At 55.1% G+C, this 11,444-nt stretch overlaps 6 protein-coding genes across 6 annotated transcripts; 5 read left to right on the forward strand and 1 right to left on the reverse strand.

Annotated features, from left to right (window-relative positions):
- Positions 1 to 31: 31 nt before the first annotated feature.
- Positions 32 to 1,201, forward strand: PG998_012170 (ABC1 transport; the record flags this gene model as incomplete). Its single annotated transcript, XM_066878986.1, has 3 exons — positions 32 to 341; positions 409 to 797; positions 920 to 1,201. 3 exons carry the CDS (start codon positions 32 to 34, stop codon positions 1,199 to 1,201), a joined length of 981 nt encoding a protein of 326 aa, XP_066725370.1.
- A 578-nt stretch (positions 1,202 to 1,779) lies between these two features.
- On the reverse strand, positions 1,780 to 3,801 carry PG998_012171 (Major facilitator superfamily transporter; the record flags this gene model as incomplete). The annotated part of the gene is made up of 4 exons (XM_066878987.1): positions 1,780 to 2,066; positions 2,169 to 3,116; positions 3,559 to 3,595; positions 3,640 to 3,801. 4 exons carry the CDS (start codon positions 3,799 to 3,801, stop codon positions 1,780 to 1,782), a joined length of 1,434 nt encoding a protein of 477 aa, XP_066725371.1.
- A 524-nt stretch (positions 3,802 to 4,325) lies between these two features.
- PG998_012172 (PLP-dependent transferase) lies at positions 4,326 to 5,699 on the forward strand (the record flags this gene model as incomplete). Its single annotated transcript, XM_066878988.1, has 2 exons — positions 4,326 to 4,486; positions 4,553 to 5,699. The coding sequence occupies 2 exons, from the start codon at positions 4,326 to 4,328 to the stop codon at positions 5,697 to 5,699; spliced, it is 1,308 nt and encodes a 435-aa protein (XP_066725372.1).
- Positions 5,700 to 6,328: 629 nt separating this feature from the next.
- PG998_012173 (nrps-like enzyme protein) lies at positions 6,329 to 9,294 on the forward strand (the record flags this gene model as incomplete). The annotated part of the gene is made up of 7 exons (XM_066878989.1): positions 6,329 to 6,563; positions 6,626 to 6,681; positions 6,744 to 7,157; positions 7,211 to 7,433; positions 7,491 to 7,912; positions 8,009 to 8,990; positions 9,080 to 9,294. 7 exons carry the CDS (start codon positions 6,329 to 6,331, stop codon positions 9,292 to 9,294), a joined length of 2,547 nt encoding a protein of 848 aa, XP_066725373.1.
- A 20-nt stretch (positions 9,295 to 9,314) lies between these two features.
- PG998_012174 (NAD(P)-binding protein) lies at positions 9,315 to 10,039 on the forward strand (the record flags this gene model as incomplete). The annotated part of the gene is given in 2 exon segments (XM_066878990.1): positions 9,315 to 9,443; positions 9,461 to 10,039. The coding sequence occupies 2 exon segments, from the start codon at positions 9,315 to 9,317 to the stop codon at positions 10,037 to 10,039; spliced, it is 708 nt and encodes a 235-aa protein (XP_066725374.1).
- Positions 10,040 to 10,383: 344 nt separating this feature from the next.
- On the forward strand, positions 10,384 to 11,163 carry PG998_012175 (heterokaryon incompatibility protein; the record flags this gene model as incomplete). Its single annotated transcript, XM_066878991.1, has 1 exon — positions 10,384 to 11,163. One exon carries the CDS (start codon positions 10,384 to 10,386, stop codon positions 11,161 to 11,163), a length of 780 nt encoding a protein of 259 aa, XP_066725375.1.
- Between the last annotated feature and the right edge of the window lie 281 nt (positions 11,164 to 11,444).

An 11,444-nucleotide genomic window follows, 5' to 3' on the forward strand; every position in this document is an offset into this window, starting at 1 on the left:
CGATGATGTCCAGACCGAGTCCACGTCAGAGATGATCCTAGCTATCATCAAAGGGATCCTCCTCACAAAGCTCCCCGGAGCACAAGACAGATGGGAGCTGGGCCGCCCCGACTTTCTGTCCACTATTGCTCGTTTCGTCCGGCAGAGTAAGACGGTGCAGATGTGCCTCCCGGCGTTCCCTTTCAAGTCTGTGAACAAGGTGGAGAAGGTCCTCGGCACGTTTCCCGACAAGGCCGAGGAGCTTTCGCTTCGTCGCCTGAACGACATATGCATGAGCATTGGCAAGATTTACCCGCCCGGCGCCGAGCTTCTCATCATCTCGGACGGGCTGGTCTACAGCGGTAAAATTCCCCCTACCTGGACAAGACTGACTCATCCGGAGCTGGTGCGCTGACATGGGACACGCAGACCTCTTCACGACGCCCGACCGCGAGGTGTGGGCGTACGGCGAGGCGCTGCGCGCCCTCGCGAGGGAGAGGGGCTTCAGCTGCATTCGGTTCAGCCGGCTGCGGGACCTGGTGGACGTGCCGCACCTGCCGGAGCGCCTCGATGAGGTCACCTACGTGGGCAACGCCTTCAACTTCCGCCGGGAGCTGATGAACCTGTACGCCGACCCGGCCTTCGACCCCGACAAGGCCGTCGAGGAGAACGAGGACGTGCTCCTGACCTACCTGGGCTACACGCGCTTCTTGAAGAACGACCTCAGGCATATCTTCCCGAGCGGCCCTGGTGGGTCTGCCAGACAGTACAAGCGGAATGTCAAGTACATTGCGAAGCAGATGATCATCCGGGGTAACGTAAGTGACTTTCGTTTTCGAGTTGTTCTCTATCCCCTTTCTCTTCCCACCGCTGTCTATCTAGGCAACAGCACTGCTAGAGTCTATATTACGACTACATCTAACGCTCATTGTTTGGAAAGGCGTTTGCTGCTGCTGTCAAAGCCCGCTTCCCCCACCACCTTCGTCTCAGCATCCACCAATCGGTGGGGGAGCACAAGATCTCCATAAACCTTCTGCCAACAGCGACAACGTACACGACACCTTGGCACTGCGCCGTCGCTTTCCGGTCCGACGGTACTCTGATCAGTGCGCCCAAGATCGAGTTCGAAAACGATCCTGACTTTGAGCTGGTGTACGAGGACGGCCGGCCCAGTTATTTCCGGGAGGTGGCCAAAGGCGCAGTGGAAATGCCGGCGGTTTGAGTATACCTATGTGAACAGAGGCTAAAGGCCATGGTCTAGTGTCGGTATAATCTAATGAGTTCTATGTGAGGTAACCTGGGTTTATAGGGGGTGTTAGTATTGTTAGTCTGAAATTCAAAATTTAGTTATTAGTTGTATATATTCTAAAGTGATCTTTGTATTCATTAAGACTCTGTTACTGAGGCAAGCTGCGAGTCTGAAGGATCAATATCTCATGATCAAACTTGACCGCCGTATAGATGGGGCTTAGTCTGTTATAGTCGACAGGGTCTGTATCAAACCCCATTTTGAGCAGCTTTGCCACCACGGGAAGATACTAGAGCTCGACCGCGAGGTGCAGCGCCATGTGCCCCTGTCCGCAAAATTTACAGTTCCCAGAGTTAGAAGTAGATAGAAATTGCGAGTCTGGGCCCTATTGAATACAGGTACCCCATGTAACATCTGCGATATAAACGTGTCTTTAGTAAAACGATATACCGTCGAGTTCTATTCAGCTCAATAAGACTCGATATATAGCTGTAATATGTCATCTCCCCTATGTATATAGACATAGATCTTGAGGTTCCTTTGTTCCACTCCTACTTTAAGTTCAGTCGCTGCCAATTGTTTCCGGCAGCAAAGACCACTGCTGCGCCGGCATACGCCGTGGCTATAACGAACACGGCACGGACAGCGTCTGTGTATGCGGCCACAACGCCCACTACAATGTCAGGAGGATATGCGCCCCGGATGTCCGCGATGCCCGTTTCAATCATGTTGTTGGAGACGCCATTTGAGGCCAAGAAGGGAAGCTTCTTCAGCACAATGTTCGTGAAAACAGACTGTGCGGCTCCCAATGAGGTTGAGCTGCCAACACAAAAGGCGACTTTTCGACGACCCAGAGCTCAGTCAGTAAGCGCAACGGTGTAAAGATGATGACAGATTTCGCATGTGAAAAAAACTTGAGACAGTCTCGGGAGGGACTCACATAATAACATGGCCGTTGTCGAGGGCAAGTCTTCGTCTTTTGCTTTTGCTTGGCCGGCGATCGTGCCCAGTGGTAGCCCAGCACCGAGAAAGAATCCGGCCAGCACCTGGAACCCAATCCATTGCGCCTCGCCCGAGTTCTGCGTCAAGGTAGAGAGCAGTCCGGCACCTACGCATCCGCCAGCACTGGCAAGTACCATCAGGGGCGTATAGTGGCCGAAGCGAGACACCAGGAATCCCGAGAAAGCCGAGGCGATCCCACAACTTATGAGGAGTGGCAGGTTACGGACGCCCGCCACCGTGGGCGAGGCGCCGGTAACGACCTGGAAGTATATGGGCACGTAGTATATGAGGAGGTAGAACGCGCCTTCGTGGAAGAATCCATACATCATACCCATGTGAACAACGCGCTGTTTTAAGAGCCGCGGCACCAAGACAGCACGCTCGCCCTGGTAAAACTGCAAGCCGAGAAATGCCGCTGTAATGAGGCCAGACCCGACGAAGAGCCCGATGACTTCGGACGAACCCCACGGCTTGCGAATGCCGGCAATCTCAAGGGCGCGGATGAAACAGAACAAGGCGCAAAACGCGAGTACGATGCTAAGAGGATCCGTCTGCGAAAGCTTCTGCCTGAAACCCAACTTGGTCTCTGAAATGCGCAACGGTGGTTTAAACCCCAGCAGGATCACCAAGGCCGCGACGCCACAGATGGGGAGGTTCACATAGAAACACCACCGCCACGTCACGTTCTGGCTGAAATAGCCACCGATAATGGGGCCGAGCACCTTGGCAACGCTGTAGACGGTGGTGACGAAGCCGGTAAAGATGGGCCGCAGCCGCGGACGCACCGTGACGCCTAGGATCGCATACCCGCCTGACGCAAGCCCGGCTGCGCTCGCACCCATTACGGCTCGCCCTAGAATCAGTACGCTGCTGTTCGGTGCGAGGCCTGACGTATGCAGCAGTTATCTCGTCAGCTGGGCACAGCCTAGAGGGCGGGGTGGAAAGGTTGGGGACTGGGGGTTGCAAACCGCCGATTAAAGAGCCCACGCCAAAGAGGAAGGTAACGAAGAGGAAGGTGTTCTTGATCGAAAATAAAGAGTATATTTTGCCCCCTACAGCATCAAGTTTGTTAGATAAGCAACACGAAAAACCCGAAGGAGGGTAAATGGACACCGTACCAAAAGGGTTGGAAACAAGCCAACGTGATGAAAAAAGGCCGACGAGTACCAGCCGATTAGATATGTCCCCTTGAACTCAGCTGTAATTTGGGGTATGGCGGTAGCTACAATGGTCTTATGACTTGTCAATTATGGATGAATGAGGTTGCGTTGGTCCAAGTCTATTGCTGCTTCTTGCTAGGGAACAGGACGATGTCAGGTAAGACATACAGTGTCTAACCCAACCTGCAACAACCATTCTCATTAGCTTATTTTCTAGTAGTGCGCAGATAATAGAGACACTTCACGTACTAATGAGAGGCCGAGTGCAACTCCCAAAGAGACAAACGCCGTCCGCAAGGCATCGGGGTAGACAACATCGCCGTCGCCAGTGGGAGATTCCGGCCCCGTCGAGTCGTCCACAGAACGGGCTTCCGCCGGCGCTTCCTCCTTGTTCTTATCGGAAAATCCCATGGCGCCTGGAATAACAGGAAGCAAAGAAGGAGCCAAGAAGAGCTCGATCGCAAGGGGCGGAATTTTGTAACAAAAGTCTGCAAAATCTGCTGGCAGATTGGTAAATAGAAGGGAGATAGGGTCGTGCGAAAGGTAGCCATAATTGAACGGGGAGTCCCAGCCAAAAGAATCACAAATGGGCCGACCCGGAGATTTCGGATCCCGGATCCGGATGATTGGCAAAATTGGCCGATGGCAACAGGGGCTATCGTGGATCGGCTTCTCCAATACCCGCGAGGTGGATTCCGTGCGTGGATTCAACATGTGAAAGAGCAGTACAGTTTAGCAAATACGACAAAGTTGAAGTTGTATCGCATCGTTGTTTCGTCCTTTTTGCCTCATCGTTCCTCTGCATCCACATCTCTGGCTGTATACCGCCCGCTACTGTCGACTCTCTTTCCACCCCTTCTCATGGATCCGCCAATCAATTTGGTTTGGGAAAGCCGGCCCCGAGCCTGCTGCCCGTCTCGGAGCTCGCCCAAACGATGCAAAGTATTCTGTCGAGTCCAGACACGGCCACAGATGCGCTCGAGTACGGCGACCCGACCGGACCCCCTGCGCTGCGGGACCAGTTGGCGCAGTGGCTGACGGGCTTCTATGGCACCCCCAATGCCACTGACGAGATCTGCATCACGGCTGGGGCCAGGTAAGTCTTGCTACTGAGTTCGTTTCCGCCTCTCTGGCTCACTGTTGACATTTTGCCCTCCGAAAGTCAAGGCCTGGCAGTGGTTCTCCAAGTGTTGTCCGATCCGCTATACACCCAGCGAGTGTGGGTAGTGACGCCATGCTTTCACCTTGGATGCAAAACGTTCGAAGATGCTGGCCTGGCCGGAAAGCTCTGCGCTGTTCCAGAGACAGATACCGGCATCGACCTCGATCACTTGGAGCGCGAGCTGCTGCAGTTCGAGTCCGAGTCGAGTGTCAATGCAGCGCCCGGAGCCCACCAACAGCCCCAGACTGCGAAACTCATCGACCCGGCCCGGAAGTTCTATAAGCACTTGATCTACTTAGTGCCTACGTTCGCAAATCCATCAGGGAGGACGGTCCCACTTGTTCAGCGCCAACGTCTCATTTCTCTGGCCCGCCGCTTCGACGCCCTGGTGATTTCGGATGACATCTACGACCACCTCCCGTACCCACCAGTCGTCGAATCAGATAGCAAGCCCCTCACGGCGGCGGCAATCGTGCCCCGTTTCGTCGATATCGAGCGCACCATGAGCAGCAGCAGCAGCAGCGACCATGGCTTCGGCCACACGCTGAGCATCGGCTCGTTTAGCAAGATGATCGGCCCGGGCGTGCGCACCGGCTGGATCTCGGCGTCGCCGAGGCTGACGCTGGCCCTGGCGGGCGCGGGCGCCAGCCAGTCCGGCGGCTGCCCGAGCCAGCTGGGCTCCGCGCTCGTCGCCGAGTTCATGGCGGCGGGCCACCTGGCCCGCCACGTGCAGCACACGCTGCTGCCGGCCTACGCGCGGCGGCGCGGCCTCATGGCGGCGGCCGTGCGCGACCTCCTCGAGCCCCTGGGCGCGCGCGTCGTCGAGGACGGCGAGGGGCGCGCGGGCGGCTTCTTCCTGTGGCTGCAGCTGCCGCCGGGGCTGGACGGGGCGCGGGTCGCCGCGCGCTGCGCCACGTCCGCGGCGCTGGCGGTCCTCCCGGGCGTCGCTTTCGAAGTCCCCAGCGACAGGCACGGCAAGCTGGGACCTTACCTGCGCCTCTGCTTCGCTTGGGAGGAGGAGGCCAATATCCGCCGAGGCATACAGCGGCTGGCTACCGTCGTGGGGGCTATGCTGTCAGAAGGGGGCGATGGGGTTGATGGTGACTTTGATTGGAAAGCAGCACTCATGAAATCTCTTAAAAAGTAATCATTTGTAGTAGCTCTTATTAAAATTAATTATCTTCTCTATTTATTGAATATTATAGTATTATTAAAATTTCATAATATTTAATATTATCCTTTAAATTAAGAGTGTTACGTTACGTATTATCTTCCTGTGTTCTAAACTTATTTAGCCATCTGCTAAGTCACACTGTTGCACATTCCTTCTGACAATTCTGGCCATGTCTTTATCTCCCTCACTGTCTTGACCGCCTATAGCGTGCGGAAGTTTCCACCGGCCTATTCACTGCCGTCGATGCTATGTATGTATGGGGTAGGATATCTACGTGTGGGGAATGCCTTCGGTCCGAGATCTGTTGACTCCGACGACCAGGATACCCCTTTCTTTAGAGGTCCGAGCTTTCCGAAGGCCGGAATATGCCGCTGATATACTTTCAGTCCCCGGTAACAAATTGGACCGTTCGTCCCGTCGGTACCACTGGGCAGCGCATGATGCCGCCCTCGCACTGACAGGGTCCTTGATAGATGGTCTAGAATCAAACAAAGGCCAAGGAATGACGAGGTATCAAAAGACAAGAGGCATGCTGCTAGATTTGAGGGAGACGTAAACTATGTAGATGGTAGCTAATACTACACTTCATTTTCATCACCAATATGAGTGCCCAACAGGTCTATGGTAGGCGCTTGCTCATCAATTTAGTGGATGAGCTCGCCCTTAGCGAACCCGAACGGATCGTCTACTCGATTGCAGCCTCTCAAGACATCGCCCAAGGATTCCGTCATGTCACAGCGCGGAATTTCGCCAATGCCGTCAACCGAACGGCGTGGTGGCTAAAGTCTGAACTCGGACAGGGCATCTCATTTCCGTCCATTGGATTCATTGGTCCTTGTAGGTCTATGTCGATCCTGTGCTCCATTGCTGGCTACATGCAACTAACCACTGAGCTGCAGACTGTGACTTCCGCTACATCCTTCTCGTTCTGGGCTGCGTGAAGGCCGGCTACAAAGTAAGCACCAGACAGCAATATGCTCGCCTTCTTCAATGGTCGCTAAATGAACGCGTCTCCAGGCCCTCATACCATCCCCACGAAACACGGTAGAAGCCACCGTGGCCGTGTTGGAAAGAGCCAATTGTAGCATATGGGTGACCCCGAAGGAGCGCCCGAAAGGATTACCAGACCTTCTGGCTGCGCATGATATGAGGGTGCTCGAAATCGCTGAGCTCGACGCATTGCTCTGCGAAAAGGCCGTTGCCCCGTACCCGTACACCAAGTCCTTCCAGGAGGCGGCGTCCGACCCGTTTCTCGTCCTGCATACCTCAGGTTCCACCGGGCTGCCTAAGCCCATCGTTTGGAAAAATTCGCTCCTCAGCACACTAGATGCGACCCGCCTATTGCCTGCCAGCGAGAGCTCGGGCAGGCCCCCCTGGACAACCATCCTCGAGACAGGCGACACGTTCTATTGCGCCTTCCCGTTGCATCATGTAAGTGGGCAGCGCATGAGACCGTGACCAGTTCTGATATTAACCGTTACCAGGGTGCGGGCTTGTTGATGAATATTATCGTCAGAATATTCTACAACACTACCAACACGCTCGGCCCAGTCGGCGTGCTCCCGAATATTGATTTTATTGAGTCTCTACTTGACCACACTGACACTCGCCTATGGAGCATGATTCCCGCGCTCGTCGATGAGATTGGCGAGACGCCAAAGGTGCTCGCCAAATTTGCCAAGGCCAAGTTCATAATTGCATCGGGAGGTAGGTGTCCAGTTTCCTTACAGCGAGCGTGTGTTCTGGGCTAACGGAGCGGAAAAGGTCCGGTCACGCACGGCAGCGCGAACAAGGCGGCTGCCGTTGTACGGATATGCAACGTGACCGGAACGACCGAGAATCTGTTTCAGGGCAGCCTCCTCGTGGAGCCTGAGGACTGGATTTACTTCGCTTTTCATCCACGAGCCGGGTTCAAATTCAAACCTCTGGACGGCGGCGTGTACGAGCACTGGGCGGTTCGCAACGACGAGGACATGCCGCTCCACCAAGGCATATTCCACACCTTTCCCGACGACCGAGAGATCAACTTGAAGGACCTCTACGAACGGCATCCGACGAAACCGGACTTGTGGCTTTACAGGGGACGGATTGATGACATGCTCGTCATGTCTACTGGCGAGAAGATCCGACCGCTGGCTATGGAAGCGGTCATCAATACCCACCCGGCAATAAGCGCCTGCCTTATTGTAAGTTCATTCCCTGTGCAAATGCTTTTAACAACGAATCTGGTAGAGCTATGGGCGTGCTAGGCCAGTAACGACACTAACCAGCTGCATAATCAGGTCGGGACCGGCCACGCGATGCCAGCTCTCGTCGTCGAACTGGCAGCCCCGTTGCCCCCATCCAACGCCGAACGCCAAGCCCTGGTTGATAGCATCCTCCAAAAGGTGCACGATGCGAATTCTATTGCTCCCAAGGAGGCGGCCATCTTCCGCGAGTACATATGGTTCGCCAAGCCGGAGAAGCCGTTCGCACGGACAGACAAAAATACGGTCAAGCGCCGCGAGACTCTTATCCTGTACGAAGAAGAGATCCGAGACTGGTATCGACATATCGAAGAGGACGGCAGTGCGGCTGTCGATATCGATTTGACATCAGTCGACACGATTGCCCAGGGCATCCACAGGCTTCTTATCTCGGTCCAGGTCCCTGGTGCGCAAGGGCTACAGTGGGATGATAATTTCCTGCTCGCTGGCGTCGACTCCCTGTTGGCTGCCACGATCGCCAATTCCCTTCGCTTTATTCTCGCGAATTCCAAGGATGGGAACCAAGACACCAGGCCGTCCCTAACGACAAGGTTTATATACAACAACCCCAGTATCCTGAAATTGGCAGTGGCTTTTCATAATCGCTTACAAGACCCTACGGAAAGTCTCAGCCACGCCAAGGACTCGGAAAACCAACAGGTGCAAGAGCTTCTTTCGAAGTATGCTGTCGGGCTCCCAGAGACGGCTTCCAATGCTGCGACTGTTGCTGAATACACTGGAGACCGCACAGTCGTTTTGACAGGAAGCACCGGCTCTTTGGGCTCGTACATGCTGGACAGCATCATGCGACGGTGCCCAAGGGTCAAGAAGGTCTACTGCCTAAACCGATCTGCCGATGCCAGAGAGAGACAAACGGAATCAAGTCAACAACGGGGGCTTGTTCTGGATTGGGAGGCGCACCAAGTCGAGTTTCTTCACTCTGATTTGTCCAAACCATTCTTTGGCTTGGACGCAGATGTGTATCATGCTTTGTTGGCCGAGACGACTGATATTATTCGTATGTATAGCCGCAACTCCTACCCCTTTATGACCCCTTTATGACACAATACTTGGAACTGCTCACTGACGACACTTTAATGATTCCAGATAACCAATGGCCTGTGAATTTCAACTGGGATATATCCTCGTTCGAGCCCAGTATTGCCGGCGTCCGGCACCTGATTGACTTTGCCTTGGCGAGCGAACACAATGCCTCTCTTTCCTACGTTTCCACCGTCGCTGTCGCCCATAATCTGCCGTCACCGGGTGCGGCCCCGAAGTGCTCCGCCATGTTCCGCTCCCTGTTGTCGACGGCTACGTGACCTCGAAACACATATCCGAAATGTTGTTGGAGCAGGCAACAGGCCGCACTGGCCTGCGTGCGTCGATATGCCGCTTGGGACAGATCGCTGGTCCCGTGGGCGTCGATTACCGGCAGGGAATGTGGCCCAAACAGGAGTGGTTTCCAACGGTAAGACAATATCCCAGCCCTATCTGAGTCCAGCTTCCTACGTACTGACGCAACCGACCAAGATTGTTACCTCTTCGAGGTATCTTGGCCTCCTGCCAGCAGAGATGGGTCCCATACGGATGGTAGACTGGATCCCCGTCGACGTGGCCGCCGCCGTCGTGGTGGACGTGGCCGGGCTTCCCAACCCGGAGGCCCTTAGTTCTGGAAGCACCGTCCCGGCGTTGTCAGAACGCAGCGCCTCAAATCCCAATGGGAAGGTTTCTCCCCCCGTGTATCATGTCTCCAGCCCAACGGCCATCGAGTGGACGGCACTGGCCCCGGTTGTAGCAAAACGCCTGGGAGACTCCGTCAGAATGGTGTCATGGGGCGAGTGGATGGAAGCATTGCGGCGTTCTAGCAGAAATGTCCCGGGCGCCAAAGGCGTGCTGCAGAACCCTGCTTTGAAACTGCTCGACTTCCTCGAGTCCCTCAGTCAGGGGGCGGAGTGGCCTAGGTTGGCCGTCGACCGAGCGTTGGAAAAGAGTTCGTCCATGGCCCGGTTAGAGCCGAATTACTGCGATTGGATGAACACGTGGATGGACCAGTGGGGGCTCTAATCTATAGTATCTATAGGAATAATAGAGAAGTTGTGTTAAAAAGCGTTAACGTGACCCAATCTCTACAGTGGGAGCCGGCAGGTTGGTAGCCGCGAAGCGGCGAAGTACTGCTAGCTGTATATAATATTAATCCCCGCCGGTCGCCGTCAGCGGGTGTCCCAGCCTCTGCCGACAAAACAGCCCAACTTCCCGACAGTAGGCGTACAGTCAAGGAGTTCAGGGCGCAGGCTTCACTCAATCTAAGGGCCTTCTCTCAGGCTTTGAAACGGAGCCGGACTCGCGAAGATCCTGCGAGCCCGTCCCCCTCGCCACTAGACTGGGTTTCCCTCGTTGAGCTGTACTCCATGCGCTTCCTGGCCAAGGAGAAGGACAAGCTGATGACCATTTCGGGCATAGCCAAGGTCCTGCGGCGGGATCTGCGCATCAGCTACCTGGCGGGGCTTTGGGCCGACCGCATTGCCACAGGCCTGTGGTGGTCGAATGTAGGAAGCCCACTCCAAGGTCCCAAGATTACGAGAGCGTCTCGATGGTCACGGGCCGCCTGGGACGGTCCAGTGCAGTTCCCTCTCGCGACGCCCGAGGGGAGCCTTCAGTATCGAACCGACAGCTACCTGCTCGATTCCAACTACCTCGCTGCTCAAGACGCCAGGTGGCTCAACGGTCCCAGCACCATCACACTCCGCACCAAGGTGTTGGACGTGACCTGCGCGCTCAGCCAAGGCCCGATCCACGCCACAGACTATCGCGTCAGTGTCTTTCAGGACGACCTTCCTCTCCGGCGATACAACGGGCACGCATTATGGAGCAGACTTACGGACCCGCCGTTACGCCTGTTCAACGCGTCCAACGCCCGCATCCTTCATCTCAATTACGAGGAAAACGAGCGTGAGCGAAAAGGCTCCATGGAACGCCGGAAACCAACTCGTACATATACCAGCGGCATCGACGAAGATGGTGTGGTCTCGGGATTCCAGCCCCGTCCCAAGAGCTGGTACGTCACCGACGGTCAATACGACGAGACGCAAAACTACTATTTATGGAAACGGAAACGGCTGATGCGGGCCCCATGCGATATCATCACTGACACCGGCTGCACTACAAGAGTTCATGATCTATCATCGTGAAGATATGAAGCTGGCAATCATGGGTCACGTAATCCATCGTGAGGAACTGGATTCTAAAGAAAGTCAGAGTACGTTGAAGGTTGATTGCTCGCCAGCCGATGCAATTGGAGACCAAAGTGGGTTCGCGTCGTTATTTCCAGAAAGGAGCTTCGGATCAGCGTTCTCCATTCCGAAAGCAGCAATCGATGCCGTTGGTTTAGCGAGGACTTGGCAGCAGGAGAGCTTTCGACTCAACACAACTCCGTTATGCTTCCAACCCGGCTTCAAAGTGCGTTCAACTG

This window comes from Apiospora kogelbergensis (assembly GCF_038363985.1).
Source record: "Apiospora kogelbergensis strain CBS 113332 chromosome Unknown utg000008l_segment0_segment0, whole genome shotgun sequence".
NCBI lineage: Eukaryota > Fungi > Ascomycota > Sordariomycetes > Amphisphaeriales > Apiosporaceae > Apiospora > Apiospora kogelbergensis.